The following is a 24342-nucleotide window of genomic DNA, read 5'->3' on the forward strand; positions in this document are numbered from 1 at the left end:
TATCTTGTCTCTTAAAATGATGAATATCATGACTGCAATGAGATAGACCGATCAGACATCAATGGTGTACACCATGTGAAAAATTCAGTACTGCCATCATTTTCAGTTTTGTGGATGTGAATTCAGCACAATGTTCTATGCCATACAGTACAGTCATGATCCAATCTGAACACGACTCTAAGTAATTAGTATATCTCAAGGCTGTTTTGCTTTATATTTTTGCAGGTTGGCTTGTATCGAAGTCGTGCATCAAATCCAATGGAGATGACTGCTGCCACCACTAACAGAAGGGTTTTATCTCAGAGTTACACTGTGACAACCAGATGTGTCCAGAGAGAGATCAATGTGATACAGAGCTCCAAAGATGGAGACATTGAGGAGGTGACCAAAGCTAAAAAAGACTTGGAAGAAACATTAAGCGATACTCAAAAAGTACTAGTTTACTTGGAGGAATCTAACCAGCAGCTGTTGAAGGAACAGGCAGAAATGAGAAGGAGGGTAGAAGATGCCCGTCAAGCAGTCCTGGCATGTTATAGTAAAGTGAAGGACTTGGAAGAAAAGTCACGTAAAGTTCCTTTTCTCCAGAGGCATATAAATAAGCTGGAAACTGAGCTACAGCGTTATAGGTAAGTCAGAAAATGTTATAATAATGGAATGTTTGAAGAAGTTTTTATACCATAGTAAAAGATAGAATATTGTTATGATATGGAATACGTTATTGATCAGTGGAAGTTGAACCAGTTGGACACCAATAGACCTTTGGAATGGTGCCAGAGGGGTCACTGTGTTATATTACTATGTACCATGACCAGTTTATACCAGGTATTGGTTAAGGACCCATTTGTCAGATTCTTACATATTAGTAAGCTATGGTATAGTTTATCAATATGTCATAACTTAATAAGGGTGCATTCACACTGAGTATACGCTGCCTGATTCTGAACGTTAAAACACGTTCATAATGAGCGCGTACAAAGCAGATCCCATTCATTTCAATGGGAGCCGGCATACGCCTGTATCACATTGAAACCAATAGGGAAAAAAGCAGCCCATTTATTTCAATGGGGAGCACACATATGCCGGCTCCCATTGAAATGAATGGGATCTGCTTTGTATGCGCTCATTCTGAACATGTTTTAACGTTCAGAATCAGTCAGCGTATACTCAGTGTGAATGCACCTAGGTAGGAAAATCACAACCAGCAGATATAAAAACCCAATAGACATAAATCCTACTGTGGAATGGTTACAATTACTGTATATTTATGTCTGGAATCTAGCATTACAGCTTGTACCATGGTGACAAATCTTCCTACATTAGGGGTTGGTTTCGTGGTTAAAACTGCCCCCTTGTTGACTCCAACTGGCCATTTCTAATTCCCGCCCTCCTCTGCTGTTGCCTCTTCTCTTCCATAGGAATTCAGGAGAGGAGGGGGTAACATCTCTAGTAGTCTTTTGGGTATAGAAGGTAGGTGCACATGTGGACCTCTCCTCTGAAAAATCCTGGGTAAAGCCTAAAGATATAGCCTACATGATGGGTGCCTACAGCATCAATCTGTGTCTACGGGCTTCTAAGATGTAGATCTCTACTTTTCCCTATGATGGCATGGCATTGTGCTAAAAACTAGGAAGACATTTTGAAGTCAACTAACAAATGTTTTACATTTACCAGCAATTGCTTGATTGTGGAAGGAAACGGTCTTTAAGTAAAATTCCCGCCAGCACCAGACACAAGCCTCCCACATCACAGCAGTATCACAAATTGTGTGTTTCCTGATATTACTGAGCACTAAGTCAAGCTGGTTATTTTATAGGAATCAAAGAAAATACAAAACCGCCACTGGCAAAAACCAGGAGGCTTTACAACACCTCAATTAAGAACCATTATTAATGATTTCTGGCTCTTTATGCCTCTGGGAGTTAACATGTTTTCAAGCTAAAGAATGAAATCAATAACTGTTTTATCTGCAGCAGATTCCTGCCATGGGCGCCACGACTGTAAAATGAATCTGTAAATTATAGCGACACAAGAAGAGACATTACACCTAACATTGCCCCGCAATTCACTCCAAGGAACGCTTAATGCAAAATGTTTCTGTATCTGAGATGTTCCTATTAGAGCTTGCTACTGGGAAACCTATTATCTTACATATATACAGTATACCGTATATACTGTACTGTACAAATGTTTTAGGTATGTGTGGGAAAAAATGTAAGTGGTCGTTCACATCACGGTTTGATCGTCAGTTTCACTGATCAGTTCTTATGGAGACAAAAATTGACGTGAAAAACGGATGGAAACCGATGATCATCTATTAGTAGGATAGAAAAGTTGTACGAACCACATTGTTCTGTCCCACAAAAGAACAAAAAGATACTGATCCGTTTTTATTTAACATGGACTCTATGTAACCAGATGGTCATTAATTTCCATCTGTTTTCTGCAACAGTTAAACTGATGATCAAAACGTAACGTGAACTGGCCCTAAGTATACTTTTAGAAATAGAAGTGTTAATAGTTTATATTCGTCAATTAAAAATGAAGTGAATGAACAAAAGTGAAATCTAAATCTCATCAATATTCAGTGTGACCTTTGCCCTTTGGAGGAGGAGTCCTGGAAGTGATGATTTGGCCCCTATGAAGCCTTTGATCTCAACCTCATCCAGTCTGTCTGGGATGACATGAAGAGACAGAAGGATTGGAGTAAGCCTACATCCCCGGAAGATCTGGGCTTAGTTCTCCAAGATGGCAGAAACAATGAGTGAGTATATTCGATCAAATACCTCCCCTCCATAGTTGTTGGTGTAAAAAAGCGCCAGGGAAGGTGGGAGGGGCATCAAATTTTTACTTCCCTGGCACTTTTTAACACCAGTAACTATGCAGGGGAGGTATTCCATCGAATATACTCACTCATCTCTATCAGCCATCACAACCCTCCCATTACATACACATGCAGTATAGCTAAGTGTGCATGTGTTCTCAATAGTGAGGGTGCAGTAAGTCTCTACCACTCTGCTCTGATGGCTTCAGTTCCCCAACTGCGGGCCTCCGGACTCAGATGGCAGATGTCAGGGGAGAGTTAGGAGGCCCCCATAGACATGAAATGGTTGAATGGACCTGCCGAAATCATTGGGTTTGGTTGACATTCTATTATCTGATTGATGAATTAAATGTCAGACAACTCAAAGCAACTCAGAGCTTGTATTGACTTGTTACCATGTGCATGAAGCCCAGCAAGAGACACCATATGACACTACTTTTTGCTATCCTTTGATAAAGCTTCCCGTCCTAGACACATAAAATGATAGCCTCCATTTCTATTCATTGCCATATTACTTTATAATAAATGTGATTGCCAGATCAGATCCATGCGCCGTACACAGACCATATGTTGCGTATCTGAAGATTAATATAAGTTTGACTCCATGCTTTCACTTAGTGCCTGACTTCCAGGTCACATCTGCTCATTTCTGTAATTAACATCACATTTCTCACAATTTGTCCTAGCTCAGTGAGAATGAATGGTGACGGCTTTGTTCTATAGATCACAGCCACATCCATCATCGGTATAATAACATCCCGCTCATGTTGCCAAGAAGAAAATGAGAATGTTTCTGGGACAGTATTTCAAAGAACGAATGCCACTGATATGTGTTATATTGTGTTACTTTGTGCACTCGCCTAATGTAACATATCGTTTGGCGTGTAAAAATAGCAACAAAATCAGTTTATGGCTTATTAGTCGTGTATTGTTAGACATGCCCTGCGGCATATTTTACATAGGGGCTTGTATGTAAACTTTGTCTGGCGTTGCAGATCAGCCTCATGCATATGTCTTTCATGGGTTATGAATTAAAAATTGCATAAAAGTAGCATGAGGTCCTGCCTGCCTGTGAGAATTAAGGAGAATGTAACAAAATAAGTATCTGTGTATCTGTAACTACCTCAACCGTAAGGCTATGGACCCACATTGCGACAATACTGCAGTATACTTGTGGTGTTTTACATTACCTGCAAAGTGAATGGGATTCTGTCTAATCCCATCCACACATGGCAGAAAAATATCCACAGCGGAGATGTAACAATTTCAAAAACCATTGCGATTTTATAAACCGCAGCATGTCAATTATACCTACGGAAATGCTGGCGTTTTCTGTATAGGTGTAATAAAGATAGATGTCTTTTTCTTAATGTTAAAAAAAAAAAAGGGAAATACACCCTGTAAAAGCAAATGGTTTTCTTTGTGTGCTGAAACAGCAATTTCTGACCTCATATTGGGTATTGTTGAATTCTGGAGAAAATGTGGAAAAAACTTGATGAGCAGATGACCGAGCTGCAACCGGCCTGCCGTGAATTAAAAATACAGGCTGCACAGGGGACACGGGGATATCCTCTGTCTGCTGCCCGGGCATAGGCCAGGCTTCTGCAGCTCTTTTCATGAAATGAATAGTAGGTACGGAAGCATGGGCTGCAAAATAGGACAGGAATAGGACCTATCCTATATGATCTGGTCCAGACAGTCGGCCTGCACATGGGACCATGAAAATCACAGTTGTGTGTAAGGGCCCAGAGAAAAAGAATGGGCCAGTGTGCTATCCGTGAAATGCACAGATAGCATACTGACCCACACCACGATCATCTGCAAGGGGCCTTAGGCTGAGGTCCCACGTTGCGGAAACACAGCTTTTTTTGTTGCAGAGTTTGTTGCGGGTTTTTGAGCCAAAGCCAAGAATGGCTACAAAAGGAAAGGGGAATATAAAGAAAGCTCTTATACTTCTGCCTTCTGCACAATCCACTTCTGGCTTTGGCTCAAAAATCCGCAACAAAATCTGCAACAAAAAAAAGCTGCGTTTCCGCAACGTGGGGCTTTAGCCTTAGGCTAAGGCCACACTGGACGTATTCGCAGCACTAAAGCGCTGCGTGAAGAACTGCTGCGTGAACAGATTGCAGTACTTTCCGCAGCGCTTTTAAGAGAAAGTTCACAGAGTTTTCCCTCTGTGGACTTTCTCGTAACATTATATCTACGGGAAAGCCGCCGGCGTTTCCGTAGATATAATTGACATGCTGCAATTTGCAAAGCCGCAACGATCTTTTCCGCAAAGTGGGGATGGGATTCGCATGGATCCCATCCACTTTGCCTGCACTGTACAATGCAGTGCTGTGGGCAAATCTCAGTGTTTCCAGTCTGTGGGGCTCCAGCCTTAGAGTAGCTTTGCTGTTCCGGTCTGACCATGGCTATAAGACATTTGTGAAAGAGTCAGAGTCAGGCTGTATAGAAATACAGAAGTCAAAGTCAGTGGCTTGACTCCAAAGCCAAATTCTACCATCCTAAAAAGTAAAACGAATTTTACAAATTTATGCCAACATAAAGTAGACTTATGATAAATGTGAAATTTGAATTATGTTGTGCGGTATGGCTAGGTGTCTTAGAAGCAGAGACATTCAGATTTTGAAAATTGCAAATTTTTCCACATTTTCTGTAAACTTTTTGACTTTTTTATCAAACAGATATACAATGCAGCATTAGCCATATGTTAAAGAGGACCTTTCACCATATCCGGGCACATGCAGTTTTATATACTGCCAGAAAGCTGACAGTGCGCTGAATTCAGCGCACTGTCGGCTTTCCCGATCTGTGCCCGGTGTGAAGAGCTTACGGTCCGGTACCGTAGCTCTTCTATGGTCAGAAGGGCGTTTCTGACCATTAGCCAGAGACGTCCTTCTGCCTCGCGGCGCCAATCGTGCTGTGCTGTGGAGCCGGGAGGAACGCCCCCTCCCTCTGCTCACACAGCTTGTCCGTAGACTAGTATTATCAGGAGCGGGAGGGGGCGTTCCTCCCGGCTCCACAGCACAGCGCGATTGGCGCCGCGAGGCAGAAGGACGTCTCTGGCTAATGGTCAGAAACGCCCTTCTGACTGTAAAGCGCTACGGTACCGGGACCGATAGCGCTTTACACCGGGCACGGATCGGGAAAGCCGACAGTGCGCTGAATTCAGCGCACTGTCAGCTTTCTGGCAGTATATAACACTGCCTGTGCCCAGATATGGTGAAAGGTCCTCTTTAAAGGGGTTGTCCCATCACAAGGATCCTATCTATACTGTTTGCTAATGTGAATGTAAGACTTTTCCTAAATACATTGCTTCAGCAAAACTGCTTTGTTTGGCCGCTATATTACTTTATTCATTTTTTTGGGACACATCCCTTGACTTATCTGGTCATAAGTCAAGTGATGTATCTGCTGCTCTGAGAGGGGAGGGAGGAGAGGCTAAGTGCACGGGAGCGAGCCTGGAGGGGGGGGGTAGTTTACCCTTTGGGGGGAAGGGGCCGCCAATACAGACCCGGCATCCGCTGTAATAGAGAGGCGAGATGCCGCTGGCCCTGCGTGCATGCTCATAGATGGTAAGATCAGTCTAGCCTTCACAATGCAAATACAGACCCGGCATCCGCTGTAATAGAGAGAGGCGGATGTTGGGTCTGTATTCACATTGTGAAGGCTAGACTGGTCTATGAGCGCGCACGCAGGGCCAGCGGCATCTTGCCGCTTGGCTTTGCATATGTGACCCCGCCCACCAATGACGCAACAAAGCCGGAAGACAGAAGATTTTATAGCAACGAAGACTGGTGAGTATGCGACGTGGGAATATCCCTTTAAGGCTTCATTCAGACTACTGAGGTGCAAAACTGGCATGAAAAATGTCTTTCACCGAAGGGGCTTCTATTTTCACGGATCCCGCATACTTTACGATGTATGGATGGATCTGTGAAAATGGACACAAATAGGAAATAACCTATATTTCATGAGAACAGACCGTCAAAATAGTTGTCATATGAACAGCGCCCATTCACTGACATTGAATTAAATGCTGCCATGTGACAACTGTTAAAAAAAACCAGACACGACATGGCCATTAATCACTGTCCTGTGAATGGAGATGAAGGCCCCTCGTTGCAGAAAAGCAGCGTTTTATGTTGCAGATTTTGTTGCGTTTCTTTGGGCCAAAGTCAGAAGTGGATTGAGCAGAAGGGAGAAGTATAAGCAACGTGGGGCATTAGTCTGTGACCATATACACCAATCCGGGTGACTGCGGAATATATCTGCATTTATTTATTGTGGATGTTGATCTTGAATAGAAATAGGAAAGTGCCATCCAACCAATATTATTTGTCCCTTTTCTTTCTTGCTATCTGGAGAGCTGACAGGTCCTTTTTAGGGCCCAAGGCCTTGTATCACAGAGGGCGGTCAGTAAATACATTTCAGCATTCTTTCCATAAAGCAAGCTGATGTAACATTGGGAGAACACCAAGTGTCTGCAGATGTGAACTTTGCTATGTTTTGTTCAAGCCAGAATAAAAAGTGGACTGTTGTTCACATTTCATACTCAGAAGAGCATTTAATATGATACTTTTCCATGAGATACAATCAGCATAAAATGTAGTATAATTATACAATTCCCAGAATATTGTTATCTTCTAAAGAGGATGTGAGGACAAGTCTACCTAAAATAACAATGACATCTATCCTGACTCCTGATGGGGAACAAAAGTTGTCAACGTGTCAAGGTTTTAGATGTTCAGGAATCCAAGCAAGATGTCCAATCTGAGAAGCTAAAAGAAGACAACAAATCCGAGGGGTGAGGCAAGAAGCAGAGTTCAAACATGGGAAACTGCTTCAAACAGACAGGCTATTGTAGAATATATTTTGTCATTTATCTCAGGGAGAATTGACTTTCCAGGCCCAATAGTTGTAGATGTCAGCTTCAGATGTTCTCCTGGGCATTGTGATGTCTGTTCTTTTTCTCCAGCTGGTGCACTGAAGTCTCTGCAGCTGGTGGACAGGGGCACAGGTTGGCGTCCTCTTTGCTTTTTAATAGGGTTCCATTTAGAAGCTCCATCGAGAAGAATAGTGTCTTATTCTTCTTATTTGCTTTGAATGATAGAGCTGTCAGCAACATGCAATGGGATGTACAATATGATGACCTTCTGAAGCAGTGGAGGACAATATGGCATCTTCGCCATCACATGCCTTTTATTTCATGACTGTGATTTCCTTGATGTATCTTTCCTCCACATACATTTGGAGGTCACTCATGTCATCAAGGTGTCTTTTCATCGATGATGGAAATCCCAGGAGCGAGATACAGTGAGATACATCAATTGATTTTATGTGGCTTTGCACAATGTTGGAATAAGCTTCCGAGGGGGTGCAGATAGGCTTGTTAGTTGCTTGATGAACATTTTAGAATTTAAAGGGCTTTGCCACTTTAACATTACATATGCACATGTATTGGATGCAGCTCAAAAAGACACTTTATTTATAACTTTATTACAGCTTCATCCTCAATGTTCTCTACTGTTGCCATATTGTTTATTACAGTGCTCTCCCTTGTTTGCACTGCAGTCCCAAAATAGCTGCCGATGAAGGGGCTCGTGATCAGACTCATCTATCAGCAACCTCTATTGAATAACTCAGCAAACACATGCACATTGTGATGGCCGTGTTATTCAGTTATCCCACTGATGAAAGAGTCTGGTAGCGTGCCCCGTCATCAGTAGCCATTTTGGGACCAGAGCTTAGCAGAGGAAACAAGAGTGAGCACTGTCATAAACAAGGGGGCAGCACTGCACAGTGGAGAACATTGTGGTTGAGACTATAATATAGATATACGCTACGTGGCCTCTGATCTTGGACCTTCTTCCGCTGCTCCCCCCCCCCTCCGTCTTTTGGATTTACTCTCCTTGGGGTCTGGCAGTTTAGCCTTTCCCTCCTGTTCTTGGCTTTTATTTGCCATGATCTTTGTTTGTATTGTACATGTTTAAAATCTCAATGAAGATTGCTGTTGAAAAAAAATATAGATATGCTAGTAAGTGGCTTAGTGTTCCATTTCCAGAAAAAGTATTGCTAAAGTAACCAATCCCTTTAATTTACTAATCCATGTATGCCAATTTTCAGGCACAGATGGATGTCAATGTGGAGGGGGGTTTTGGCCCAAGGCTCTTTCTTGCACCAAGGATGCACCACATCATTCCTTCTTTGCCTTACTCACCACTTTTTATGAAAATGAGCAGAGTAGGGTGTGGAACAAGGCTGGCCAGGGTGCAGACACCTTAGTCCAACCAGTGTACTACAGCTCACTCGAGAAAGTTATTGTGGGGCTAAGGCCCCACGTTGCGGAAACGCAGCTTTTTTGTTGCAGATTTTGTTGTAGTTTTTTGAGCCAAGAATGGCTACAAAAGGATTGGGAAATATATAGGAGGCTCTTATACATCTTCCTTCTGCTTAATCCATTTCTGGTTTTGGCTCAAAAAACCGCAGCAAAATCTGCAATAAAAAAAGCTGCATTTCCGCAATGTGGGGCCTCAGCCTGAATTATACCTGAAATCTAAGTCAGTTCCTTAGAGTGTACCTGTATACAGAGGCCTCTTAATAGGGGAAAGGCTTAAGACTGGCATACAGAACGCCAGTCTTAATAAATCCCACTTCACATACAAAATCCATAAGCCTATCTCTCACACTGCAGGCTCTCAGCAGTTGTCCTTCCACTCTGCGTAGTGACAGCCAAGATTGGTAAGTATGATGATGGGAGTACAGTAGGGACATGGATATGACTTCTGTTATTAGTTTATGTCATTCTGCACCCTTTTAAGACCATTTTACCTCGCTAAGAAATCCCTATAAAATAAATCAAGTGAAAAAACTTGCATAACAAATATAAGAATTTCATCCCGTAAATGGAAAAAAGTTGCTGCTTTAGATAAACATCATTCAGGGAGTTGAATCATGGCCTTTACCTGACCTGTGAGAGGAAGGGCTTAAATAAAAAAAAAGGTAGAAAAAACAGAGAATGTGTGAAATAAAAGGGGCGCGGAGCGTTGTTAGAGGGCAAGCACCAGCTGGAGACAGATGAAAATGCTCAGCTGTCTGTTCCTGCTTTTTATTATCACACAGCGCAAATGTATCACAAAGGTTCTGCCAAGGAGAAGAGGCTTTTCTCTCTGTAACAATAACTTAAGAGGTTGGAAAATGGCAGAGACCCTCAAGCTTTGGCCTAATTCTCCAGAGTGAGACAAGGGCCAGAGAACGGGGAGCTGTTTGTCTCACCCCTTGACACTGCCAGACAATAGGGAGGAATAATAAGCGCTGACAGCTCCACAAGTTACATTTAATTGGTTTCCTCTCTGTAAATATAAAGTAGTGCAGAACGCTAATAGTTCTTTATTTGTTATGTCATTACCTAGAAAAATGAAGCTTGTATACAGTTACAACATAATATAATATTGTATTGTATGCGGGAAAATTATGGAAGGGGAATTTATCAGGTCCTGGACTCCAGAATTCTGACATCAAAATATTGCAGGAAGATCAAATGAATATCAGATGGCAAAACGTCCTCTCCACAAAATGGGGTAAAAGGGTTGGATGACCCCTAAAGCTGGGACTGTTAGTTAAACATGGTTATATACTGTACATGTCATTTGTTATGTCGTGGTAAAACACATAGCTGTATATGCAATGTTGCTTTGTTTTCTTATAACCAAGGGTATTGGTGACGGTATGCCTACGTTCACATTTGCGCCAGAGTCTCCGTCGTAAAGTCCACCTAAAATCAGCAAAGGGAAAAGTCCTGCGCTGAAAATTTATCTCCCGCAGGTTTCAGTCTAAAAACGATGGACACCTTATAGTGACTGGAGTCCACGGGGTTCTGTATGTAACCGCTGTTTTAGAGGTCCCCTGACGGACCTGAACAACGAAGATGCAACACTAGTGTCAGACTAGCATAACCAGTTTCTACATGTTTATGCTCTTTTCAGATATGGCATGCATGTGGGAACTGTCAACAGATCAAGAAAAATAAACATTTATTTCAGAAAGTGGCAGAACAGGTTTTTGTGAATTTTTTGGGTTTATTTGGTCAAAAAGTTTGCAGCATTTTTGATTTTTTTACCGAAAAAGTTTGTATAAAAGAGGGAATGGTTATCCTGTTAGGGTAATGTAGATATGTTAGGGCTAGTTCAAATGGGCCAAAATGGTGCAGATTTTGAGGCAGAATCCGCCTCAAAATCCGCCTCCTCACAATGGAGTCCTATGTAAACCACTAGCGGAAAAAAGAAGTGGCATGACCTTTCTTCAGGTGGATTCCACCTGCAAAAACCAATGGGAGTCATTGGAAGGCGGAAAAGACCGCTAGCGGTTTTGGATGTGGTTTTCGGCACAAAACCGCTTCAAAAACCGCTAGCGGTTTTTTCAAGGTCCATACACTGTGCTGGAGAGAAAAAACAAAAAACTCCTCAAAAAACGCTCCAAAAAACGCCTCATGTAAAAAAAAAAAAAAAAAAACTCTTCAAAAAACCATTTCCTAATTACTGAAGTGGCTTTTTTCCTGACCAAATTCCTCGACACCTATCTACACATGAACTAGCCCTGAGGGTCCATTCACACGGAGGAAAATGGCGCTGAATTTGGTGCTGAATTTCAGCGCTGAAAAAAAACCTCCCATTGACTTCAATGGGTTCCTTTTTCTGCTAGCAGAATTTCAGCAGAAAAATCTGCTAGCAGAAAAAGGAACCCATTGAAGTCGATGGGAGGCTATTTTTTCAGCACCAAATTCAGTGCCATTTTCCTCCGTGTGAATGGACCCTTACAGTCTCACTTGAGTAAGCGGTGGTAGAGAAGAGCAACATCTCAGGAGAACAATGTTAACCCCTTGCTGACACCTTTCATACATGTGCTTTAGAGATGATATCCTCTCAGCAGGGACCTGGCAGCTGTATCGGTGATCAAAGACAATTCTAGTCAATGGCACCTGGCACTTCTCAGATAGCATAATAAGATGTGAGCCCAGCATATGAGAGGTTAGTTTTAAGAAGCTGAACACCCCTAACAGAAAGATTGCTTAAGCTATTGAGTTGCCATGTCACTGTTACAATCATAATAATATAGAGATTGTCCCATAGACCGTAGCACTGCAGTCTGTGGTATAATCAATCTAAGGCTAAGGCCCAACATAGCAGGCTGCACGAAAAACCGTGGTGGAAATGCATTGTGTTTTTTTGCCGCAGCGCTTTTCACACAAAGTCAGCAGTGGTTTTCTCTGCAGACTTTCTGCTTCCATTATACCTATAGGGAAACTGCTAGCGTTTCCGTAGGTATAATTCCCATGCTGCGATTTACAAACAGGTGGCCGTTTTGCAAATTGCAGCATTTCTGCTGCGTGTATTTTTCTGCAATGTGTGGATGGGATTCGCTAGAGCTGGCTTTAAATTATTTTTTGATTAATTGCCAGCCTTAGGACCCATATTTCCTATGTATAGCAGAAAATCTTGCAGACTGACAATTTGTAGGGACAAGTTTATCTCTTCTTTTCTTTGATCATTCTTTACTGGGTTTAGCGCTCCTTAATTAAAAATATATGTAAAAACGTGTGTTATAAGGCGACTCCATTTTTACTGGCTCAAGTTAATTTTTACCATTAATCTTCATTAAAGTTCTTTGTACAAGGAGATAACTTTATTTGGGAAATAGCCGAATTGTCTTTAATTTAGTTTATTGCAAATGTTTTTTAATAATAGGTTAATTAATGTAACATTTTTATTGAAAAATGTATATAGTGTTCTGTCAAGTTGCACTTAACAAACCCAGGCGGTTCTCTTCATTTTAGATATTAAAAAACAATATATCCCTCTAGAGTTGTTATGTTAAATATTGCTCTAAATTGCCTCCATTTCAGCATAGGCGGCTCTCAGAAGTAATATACGAGCTGTGCTGAGAGGCCAGGCTGACTGCGAGCGAGTAAAAATCTTTTTTGTATCTCGATTTATGTTGTGGGCAATTAAACTTTGCAGCTCCACTTATATAATGGTAAAAGTCTGATGTATAATAAACACAGGAAACGGCCTGTCTGTGTCGCCAGTAACTGCTAACATCTGGAGGCTGTCCCAGCACACCCCTAATCTGAGGTTTCACATACACCAGGTTGTCTCAAAACCAAAAATCAAACCTACACTTAGCCATGACCTATCATAAGTATTTTTTTTTTAACACAAAAAAATAAGAAGAAAAAACTCCTGACTTACGATCACCTTGTTCCACAAAGTCTTTAGGGTGCACAATCTTTCTATACGTATGTAGCAAGTCAGTTGAATAGAAGACTGCTCTCTGTCCGGACTTTGATAAAATATCACTTTTAATTCATCTTGTTAAAAATTACAGAAGAAGTACAAAAAAACGTGAAAAAAGCAGGAAATAGAAAAAAACAGAAAAGTGTCTACAACCACTAACGCGTTTCAGGACACGTATGTCCCTTAATCATAGCCATGGTAATATGCTCCAGTGTACATAGGAAAAACTGAGTATATATATATGCTTCCTGTATACCTTTCTACCTCATGTGTTCACAATTTATTGATTACGCTAGGTTCACACCTGCGTTCGGGTCTCCGTTCTGTGGTTTCCATCTTCTGCATGCAAGAATAGAGCTCAATAAATACATATGGCAAGCTACGAATTTTTCGCGGCACCCTTGTCTAGTTTCCCCAGTTGGGAATCGCTAGTTTAACCCCTTCCCGACATGCGCCGTAATAGTAACTAGTAATAGTCGGGTCTGTAACTATGGCGACCGCCCGGGAGCCGGGCGGCCGTCATAGCCGCCGGGTGTCTACTGCTTTAAGCAGTAGACAACCGGCTCTAATGCCTCCGATCGGTCCCCGGACCGATCGGAGGCATTAACCCCTCCGGCGCTGCTGTCAAAGGCGCCGGAGGCGCCATTTTCCCGGCGGCGCATGGGCGCCGCCATTTTGGCAGGGATCGCCGGCTCCTGGAGCATGCTCCAGGGCCGACGTCACGTTGCCATGACAGCCGGGAGCCTTGTTAAAGGCTCCCAGACGGTCTGCAAATTCTCTCTTTTGCAGGCTGGTGTATACAGCCTGCAAAAGAGATGATGATTTTTTGCAATGCATTGCAATGCATTAGCATTGTAATGCATTGCATTAGTGATCAGACCCCCTGGGGTTCAACACCCCTAGGGGGTCTAATAAATGCAAAAAAAAATAAAAAAAAAAGTAAAAAAAAATATAAAAAAATATAAAAAGTATTAAAAGTTCAAATCACCCCCCTTTCCCTAGAACAAATATAAAAGTAGTTAAAAACTGTGAAACATATACATGTTAGGTATCCCCGCGTCCGAAATCGCCCGCTCTACAAATCTATAAAAATATTTTTCCTGTTCGGTAAACGCCGTAGCAGGAAAAATAGTCAAAAGTGCCAAACCGCCGTTTTTTCACTGTTTTAATTCTGATAAAAATTTGAATAAAAAGTGATCAAAGCAATAACACTTCCCGAAAATGGTAGAACTAAAAAGTACACCTGGCCCCGCAAAAAAAGACGCCCTATGCATCCCCGTACACCTATGTATAAAAAAGTTACGGCCGTCGGAATATGGCGACTTTTAGAAAAAAAAAATTTTAACACCGTTTTGGAATTTTTTTTAGGGGTCAAAATGTAAATAAAACCATATAAATTTGGTATCCCTGGAACCGTACCGAAACACAGAATATAGGGGACATGTCATTTTGGTTGCACAGTGAACGCCGTAAAACCAAAGCCTGTAAGAAAGTCGCAGAAATGCATTTTTTCTTCAAATCCACCCCATTCTGAATTTTTTCCTGCTTCCCAGTACATTATATAGAATAATTAATCAATTATCAATTAATCAATAATTAATTGGCATCATGAAGAAAAAATTGTCCCGCAAAAATTAAGACCTCATATGGCTCTGGGAGTGGAGAAATAAAAAAGTTATGGGGTTTAGAAGGAGGGGAGTCAAAAACGAAAATCAAAAAATGCCATCGGCGGGAAGGGGTTAAAGGAACTCAAAACAGAGAAAATGCTAAAAATAACAAATATCCCAACAATTTCTTCCTCAATCACCTCATTTCTTTTGATCCTATTTTGATCCAATTGCAAATTAATTTAGAAAAATCTATAGAAAGATTCTCTCTCCTTCATCTCCTAATTCTGTGTCTGAATGTGAGATATCTGGTTGCAGAGACAGCCTCCCTCCTGTGCCTTGTCTGCAGTAGGCCACAAACATTGATAAGCCCAAACCCCTTGTTTCAACCCTAACCATTCCCTAGTCCCAAATGGAACTGAACAGCAAGAAATCACCCCGTGGGTTTCTGCAGGATTTGTACAATACAGTTTGTTCCCGAAAAATGCAGAAAATCCAGCAGACTGACAGGCTCGTATGGGGCCAAGTTCATCTCTTTACTAGAGATGAGCGAACAGTGTTCTATCGAACTCATGTTCGATCGGATATTAGGCTGTTCGGCATGTTCGAATCGAATCGAACACCGCGTGGTAAAGTGCGCCATTACTCGATTCCCCTCCCACCTTCCCTGGCGCCTTTTTTGCTCCAATAACAGCGCAGGGTAGGTGGGACAGGAACTACGACACCGGTGACGTTGAAAAAAGTAGGCAAAACCCATTGGCTGCCGAATACATGTGACCTCTAATTTAAAAGAACAGCGCCGCCCAGGTTCGCGTCATTCTGAGCTTGCAATTCACCGAGGACGGAGGTTTCCGTCCAGCTAGCTAGGGCTTAGATTCTGGGTAGGCAGGGACAGGCTAGGATAGGAAGGAGAAGACAACCAACAGCTCTTGTAAGAGCTAAATTCCAGGGAGAAGCTTGTCAGTGTAACGTGGCACTGACGGGCTCAATCGCCGCAACCCAGCTTTCCCAGGATCCTGAATGGAATACACTGTCAGTGTATTCCCGTATACCCGATATATACCCCGATACCCGTTCCAACGGTGTGCCCCCCCACCTTCACCCCAGAAATACCCTGCAAGTCCCCTAGCAATAGAATTGGGGCTATATACACTCACAATTTTTACTACTGGTATACAGTGCCATTGTCTGACTGGGAATTCAAAGAATATATTGGGAATACAAATACCCTCATTTCTTGCTACTGCCATATAGTGCCAGTGTCTGACTGGGAATTCAAAGAATATATTGGGGTTACGTGCACCCACAATTTTTACTACTGGTATACAGTGCCATTGTCTGACTGGGAATTCAAAGAATATATTGGGAATACAAATACCCTCATTTCTTGCTACTGCCATATAGTGCCAGTGTCTGACTGGGAATTCAAAGAATATATTGGGGTTACGTGCACCCACAATTTTTACTACTGGTATACAGTGCCATTGTCTGACTGGGAATTCAAAGAATATATTGGGAATACAAATACCCTCATTTCTTGCTACTGCCATATAGTGCCAGTGTCTGACTGGGAATTCAAAGAATATATTGGGGTTACGTGCACCCACAATTTTTACTACTGGTATACAGTGCCATTGTCTGACTGGGAATTCAAAGAATATATTGGGAATACAAATACCCTCATTTCTTGCTACTGCCATATAGTGCCAGTGTCTGACTGGTAATTCAAAGAATATATTGGGGTTACGTGCACCCACAATTTTTACTACTGGTATACAGTGCCATTGTCTGACTGGGAATTCAAAGAATATATTGGGAATACAAATACCCTCATTTCTTGCTACTGCCATATAGTGCCAGTGTCTGACTGGGAATTCAAAGAATATATTGGGGTTACCTGCACCCACAATTTTTACTACTGGTATACAGTGCCATTGTCTGACTGGGAATTCAAAGAATATATTGGGGTTATAAATACCCTCATTTCTTGCTACTGCCATATAGTGCCAGTTTCTGACTGGTAATTCAAAGAATATATTGGGGTTACGTGCACCCACAATTTTTACTACTGGTATACAGTGCCATTGTCTGACTGGGAATTCAAAGAGTATATTGGGAATACAAATACCCTCATTTCTTGCTACTGCCATATAGTGCCAGTTTCTGACTGGTAATTCAAAGAATATATTGGGGTTACGTGCACCCACAATTTTTACTACTGGTATACAGTGCCATTGTCTGACTGGGAATTCAAAGAGTATATTGGGAATACAAATACCCTCATTTCTTGCTACTGCCATATAGTGCCAGTTTCTGACTGGGAATTCAAAGAATATATTGGGGTTACGTGCACCCACAATTTTTACTACTGGTATACAGTGCCATTGTCTGACTGGGAATTCAAAGAATATATTGGGGTTATAAATACCCTCATTTCTTGCTACTGCCATATAGTGCCAGTTTCTGACTGGTAATTCAAAGAATATATTGGGGTTACGTGCACCCACAATTTTTACTACTGGTATACAGTGCCATTGTCTGACTGGGAATTCAAAGAGTATATTGGGAATACAAATACCCTCATTTCTTGCTACTGCCATATAGTGCCAGTTTCTGACTGGGAATTCAAAGAATATATTGGGGTTACGTGCACCCACAATTTTTACTACTGGTATACAGTGCCATTGTCTGACTGGGAATTCAAAGAATATATTGGGGTTATAAATACCCTCATTTCTTGCTACTGCCATATAGTGCCAGTTTCTGACTGGTAATTCAAAGAATATATTGGGGTTACGTGCACCCACAATTTTTACTACTGGTATACAGTGCCATTGTCTGACTGGGAATTCAAAGAGTATATTGGGAATACAAATACCCTCATTTCTTGCTACTGCCATATAGTGCCAGTTTCTGACTGGGAATTCAAAGAATATATTGGGGTTACGTGCACCCACAATTTTTACTACTGGTATACAGTGCCATTGTCTGACTGGGAATTCAAAGAATATATTGGGGTTATAAATACCCTCATTTCTTGCTACTGCCATATAGTGCCAGTTTCTGACTGGTAATTCAAAGAATATATTGGGGTTACGTGCACCCACAATTTTTACTACTGGTATACAGTGCCATTGTCTGACTGGGAATTCAAAGAGTATATTGGGAATACAAATACCCTCATTTCTTGCTACTGCCATATAGTGCCAGTTTCTGACTGGTAATTCAAAGAATATATTGGGGTTACGTGCACCCACAATTTTTACTACTGGTATACAGTGCCATTGTCTGACTGGGAATTCAAAGAATATATTGGGGTTATAAATACCCTCATTTCTTGCTACTGCCATATAGTGCCAGTTTCTGACTGGTAATTCAAAGAATATATTGGGGTTACGTGCACCCACAATTTTTACTACTGGTATACAGTGCCATTGTCTGACTGGGAATTCAAAGAGTATATTGGGAATACAAATACCCTCATTTCTTGCTACTGCCATATAGTGCCAGTTTCTGACTGGTAATTCAAAGAATATATTGGGGTTACGTGCACCCACAATTTTTACTACTGGTATACAGTGCCATTGTCTGACTGGGAATTTAAAGAGTATATTGGGAATACAAATACCCTCATTTCTTGCTACTGCCATATAGTGCCAGTGTCTGACTGGGAATTCAAAGAATATATTGGGGTTACGTGCACCCACAATTTTTACTACTGGTATACAGTGCCAATTTCTAACTAGGAATTCAAAATGCGCAAGGCTCCCGGAAAGGGACGTGGACGAGGCCGTGGGCGAGGTCGGGGGAATGGTTCTGGGGAGCAAGGTAGCAGTGAAGCCACAGGGCGTCCCGTGCCTACTCCTGTGGGGCAGCAAGCATTGCGCCACTCCACAGTGCCAGGGTTGCTTGCCACATTAACTAAACTGCAGGGTACAAACCTTAGTAGGCCCGAGAACCAGGAACAGGTCTTGCAATGGCTGTCAGAGAACGCTTACAGCACATTGTCCAGCAGCCAGTCAGACTCTGCCTCCTCTCCTCCTATTACCCAACAGTCTTGTCTTCCTTCCTCCCAAAATTCCGAAGCTTTACAGAACAATAACCCAAACTGTCCCTGCTCCCCAGAGCTGTTCTCCGCTCCTTTCATTGTCCCTCAACCTGCCTCTCCACGTCACGATTCCACGAACCTAACAGAGGAGCATCTGTGTCCAGTCTCCTCCATCTCCGTTCGATTTGGTGGTGGATGACCAGCAACCCACCCTCATCGACGATGATGTGACGCAGTTGCCGTCAGGGCATCCAGTTGACCGGCGCATTGTGCGGGAGGAGGAGATGAGACAGGAGTTGGAAGAGGAAGTGGTGGATGATGAGGACACTGACCCGACCTGGACAGGGGGGATGTCAAGCGGGGAAAGTAGTGTGGATGTTGAGGCAGGTGCAGCACCAAAAAGGGTAGCTAGAGGCAGAGGCAGAGGTCAGCAGCTTAGGCGAAGCCAGGCCACACCCGGAATCTCCCAAGATGTTCCAGTTCGTACCCAGCCCCGAAAAACTCCCACCTCGAGGGCACGTTTCTCGAAGGTGTGGAGTTTTTTCAAGGAATGCGCCGAGGACAGATATAGTGTTGTCTGCACAATTTGCCTCTCGAAATTGATTAGGGGCTCTGAGAAGAGCAACCTGTCCACCACTTCAATGCGCCGTCATTTGGAATCCAAGCACTGGAATCAGTGGCAGGCAGCAACGGCAGGACAAAGGCCGCCTGCCGTTCACGCCACTGCCACTGCCTCTGCCACTGCCTCTGCCTCTGCCACTGCCACTGCTGACTGTGCTGGCGATGCACTCCAGAGGACGAGCCAGGACACCACTTCATCTGCCTCCGCCACTTTGTTGACTTCTACCTCATCCTCCCCTGGTCCTGTCTTATCTCCTTCTCCTGCACCATCAAAGGCACCATCAGGCGTTTCTTTACAACAACCCACCATCTCTCAGACATTGGAGCGGCGGCAGAAATACACTGCTAACCACCCACACGCGCAAGCCTTGAACGCCAACATCGCTAAACTGCTGGCCCAGGAGATGTTGGCGTTCCGGCTTGTTGAAACTCCCGCCTTCCTGGACCTGATGGCAACTGCGGCACCTCGCTATGCCGTCCCTAGCCGTCACTACTTCTCCCGGTGTGCCGTCCCCGCCTTGCACCAGCACGTGTCACTCAACATCAGGCGGGCCCTTAGTTCCGCGCTTTGCACAAAGGTCCACTTGACCACCGACGCGTGGACAAGTGCATGCGGACAGGGACGCTACATTTCACTGACGGCACACTGGGTGAATGTAGTTGAGGCTGGGACTGCTTCCCAAACTGGCCCGGTGTACCTCGTCTCCCCGCCTAACATTCCTGGCAGGGACACGAGAAGAACACCCCCCTCCTCCTCCTCCTCTACCGCCTCCTCCTCCGCCACCGCCTCCTCCTCCGCCACCGCCTCCTCCTCCGCTGTTAGATTGACCCCAGCTATGAGTTGGAAACGTTGCAGCACTGGCGTTGGTAGACGTCAGCAGGCTGTGCTGAAGCTGATCAGCTTGGGGGACAGACAGCACACTGCCTCCGAGGTGAGGGATGCCCTCCTCGATGAGACGGCAATATGGTTTGAGCCGCTGCACCTGGGCCCAGGCATGGTCGTTTGTGATAACGGCCGGAACCTGGTAGCAGCTCTGGAGCTTGCCGGACTCCAACATGTTCCATGCCTGGCCCACGTCTTCAACCTAGTGGTGCAACGTTTCCTAAAGAGCTACCCCAATGTTCCAGAGCTACTGGTGAAAGTGCGGCGCATGTGCGCCCACTTTCGCAAGTCGACAGTAGCCGCTGCTAGCTTAAAATCTCTCCAGCAACGCCTGCATGTGCCACAACACCGGCTTTTGTGCGACGTCCCCACACGCTGGAACTCAACGTTTCAGATGTTGAATAGAGTGGTTGAGCAGCAGAGACCTTTGATGGAATACCAGCTACAAAACCCTAGGGTGCCACAAAGTCAGCTGCCTCAGTTTCACATCCATGAGTGGCCATGGATGAGAGACCTTTGTGACATCCTACGGGTCTTTGAGGAGTCCACAAGGAGGGTGAGCTCTGAGGATGCGATGGTGAGCCTTACAATCCCGCTCTTGTGTGTTCTGAGAGAATCCCTGATTGACATCAGGGATAACTCAGATCACACAGAGGAGTTAGGGATAGCATCCGATCCGTCACAGCTGGAGAGTAGGTCCACACATCTGTCCGCTTCACTGCGTTTAATGGAGGAGGAGGAGGAGGAGGAGGAGGAAGAAGAGTTGTCCGATGATGTGATGGTGATACAGGAGGCTTCCGGGCAACTTCGAATCGTCCCATTGTTGCAGCGCGGATGGGTAGACATGGAGGATGAGGAGGAAATGGAGATTGAACTTTCCGGTGGGGCCAGAGGAGTCATGCCAACTAACACTGTGGCAGACATGGCTGAGTTCATGTTGGGGTGCTTTACAACCGACAAGCGTATTGTCAAAATCATGGAGGACAACCAGTACTGGATCTTTGCTATCCTTGACCCCCGGTATAAAAACAACATCTCGTCTTTTATTCCGGTAGAGGGGAGGGCCAATCGCATCAATGCTTGCCACAGGCAATTGGTGCAGAATATGATGGAGATGTTTCCAGCATGTGACGTTGGCGGCAGGGAGGGCAGTTCCTCCAGTAGGCAACCAAGTTCTCACCGGTCCACACAAACGAGGGGCACACTGTCTAAGGTCTGGGACACCTTGATGGCACCCCCTCGCCAAAGTGCCGCCACGGAGGGTCCTAGTGTCACCAGGCGTGAGAAGTATAGGCGCATGTTGCGGGAATACCTTTCCGACCACAGCCCTGTCCTCTCCGACCCCTCTGCGCCCTACACGTATTGGGTGTCGAAGTTGGACCTGTGGCTTGAACTTGCCCTATATGCCTTGGAGGTGCTGTCCTGTCCTGCCGCCAGCGTCCTATCTGAGAGGGTGTTCAGTGCAGCCGGTGGCATCATCACTGACAAGCGCACCCGTCTGTCAGCTGAGAGTGCCGACCGGCTCACTTTGATAAAAATGAACCACCACTGGATAGAGCCTTCATTTTTGTGCCCACCTGTGTAAAGCACCCCAACATGAAACTCCATGTCTGTACTCAACCTCTCCAATTCCTCCGCATCCTCATACTCATCCACCATAAGCGTTGCACAATTCTGCTAATACTAGGCTCCCTCCAACATGATTTCCCCCAACTCTGCTGGTTAGAGGCTCCCTCCACCCTGATTTCCACCAACTCTGCTGGTTAGAGGCTCCCTCCACCCTGCTTTCCCACAACTCTGCTGGTTAGAGGCTCCTTCCACCATGAATTTGCCAAAACTGGGCTGTTTAGAGGCTCCCTCCACCATGAATTGGTCCAAACTGGGCTGGTTAGAGGCTCCCTCCACCATTAATTGGTCCAAACTGGGCTGGTTAGAGGCTCCCTCCACCATGAATTTGCCCAAACTGGGCTGTTTAGAGGCTCCCTCCACCATGAATTTGCCCAAACTGGGCTGTTTAGAGGCTCCCTCCACCATGAATTGGTCCAAACTGGGTTTTTTAGAGGCTCCCTCCACCATGAATTGGTCCAAACTGGGCTGGTTAGAGGCTCCCTCCACCATGAATTGATCCAAACTGGGCTGGTTAGAGGCTCCCTCCACCATTAATTGGTCCAAACTGGGCTGGTTAGAGGCTCCCTCCACCATTAATTGGTCCAAACTGGGCTGGTTAGAGGCTCCCTCCACCATTAATTGGTCCAAACTGGGCTGGTTAGAGGCTCCCTCCACCATGAATTTGCCCAAACTGGGCTGTTTAGAGGCTCCCTCCACCATGAATTTGCCCAAACTGGGCTGGTTAGAGGCTCCCTCCACCATGAATTGGTCCAAACTGGGGTTTTTAGAGGCTCCCTCCACCATGAATTGGTCCAAACTTGGCTGTTTAGAGGCTCCCTCCACCATGAATTGGTCCAAACTGGGGTGGTTAGAGGCTCCCTCCACCATTAATTGGTCCAAACTGGGCTGGTTAGAGGCTCCCTCCACCATTAATTGGTCCAAACTGGGCTGGTTAGAGGCTCCCTCCACCATGAATTGGTCCAAACTGGGTTTTTTAGAGGCTCCCTCCACCATGAATTTGCCCAAACTGGGCTGTTTAGAGGCTCCCTCCACCATGAATTGGTCCAAACTGGGCTGGTTAGAGGCTCCCTCCACCATGAATTTCCCAAAACTTGGCTGTTTAGAGGCTCCCTCCACCATTAATTGGTCCAAACTGGGCTGGTTAGAGGCTCCCTCCACCATGAATTGGTCCAAACTGGGGTTTTTAGAGGCTCCCTCCACCATGAATTGGTCCAAACTTGGCTGTTTAGAGGCTCCCTCCACCATGAATTGGTCCAAACTGGGGTGGTTAGAGGCTCCCTCCACCATTAATTGGTCCAAACTGGGCTGGTTAGAGGCTCCCTCCACCATTAATTGGTCCAAACTGGGCTGGTTAGAGGCTCCCTCCACCATGAATTTGCCCAAACTGGGCTGTTTAGAGGCTCCCTCCACCATGAATTTGCCCAAACTGGGCTGGTTAGAGGCTCCCTCCACCATGAATTGGTCCAAACGGGTTTTTAGAGGCTCCCTTCACCATGAATTGGTCCAAACTTGGCTGTTTAGAGGCTCCCTCCACCATGAATTGGTCCAAACTGGGGTGGTTAGAGGCTCCCTCCACCATTAATTGGTCCAAACTGGGCTGGTTAGAGGCTCCCTCCACCATGAATTTGCCCAAACTGGGCTGTTTAGAGGCTCCCTCCACCATGAATTTGCCCAAACTGGGCTGGTTAGAGGCTCCCTCCACCATGAATTGGTCCAAACTGGGGTTTTTAGAGGCTCCCTCCACCATGAATTGGTCCAAACTTGGCTGTTTAGAGGCTCCCTCCACCATTAATTGGTCCAAACTGGGCTGGTTAGAGGCTCCCTCCACCATGAATTGGTCCAAACTGGGTTTTTTAGAGGCTCCCTCCACCATGAATTTGCCCAAACTGGGCTGTTTAGAGGCTCCCTCCACCATGAATTTGCCCAAACTGGGCTGGTTAGAGGCTCCCTCCACCATGAATTGGTCCAAACTGGGGTTTTTAGAGGCTCCCTCCACCATGAATTGGTCCAAACTTGGCTGTTTAGAGGCTCCCTCCACCATGAATTGGTCCAAACTGGGGTGGTTAGAGGCTCCCTCCACCATTAATTGGTCCAAACTGGGCTGGTTAGAGGCTCCCTCCACCATTAATTGGTCCAAACTGGGCTGGTTAGAGGCTCCCTCCACCATGAATTGGTCCAAACTGGGTTTTTTAGAGGCTCCCTCCACCATGAATTTGCCCAAACTGGGCTGTTTAGAGGCTCCCTCCACCATGAATTGGTCCAAACTGGGCTGGTTAGAGGCTCCCTCCACCATGAATTTCCCAAAACTTGGCTGTTTAGAGGCTCCCTCCACCATTAATTGGTCCAAACTGGGCTGGTTAGAGGCTCCCTCCACCATGAATTGGTCCAAACTGGGGTTTTTAGAGGCTCCCTCCACCATGAATTGGTCCAAACTTGGC

General features: G+C 44.7%; 1 protein-coding gene across 1 annotated transcript in view; it reads left to right on the forward strand.

Annotated features, from left to right (window-relative positions):
* The window catches only part of EFCC1 (EF-hand and coiled-coil domain containing 1), a 68667-nt gene that overhangs the window by 8702 nt on the left and 35623 nt on the right, over window positions 1-24342 (forward strand). Inside the window, exon 2 of the mRNA XM_075286955.1 lies at window positions 226-626. Within this exon, the coding sequence (XP_075143056.1) occupies window positions 226-626 (401 nt within the window). The remainder of the gene's footprint in view (window positions 1-225; window positions 627-24342) is intronic.

The sequence above is a fragment of the Leptodactylus fuscus genome, chromosome 9 (genome assembly GCF_031893055.1).
Source record: "Leptodactylus fuscus isolate aLepFus1 chromosome 9, aLepFus1.hap2, whole genome shotgun sequence".
NCBI lineage: Eukaryota > Metazoa > Chordata > Amphibia > Anura > Leptodactylidae > Leptodactylus > Leptodactylus fuscus.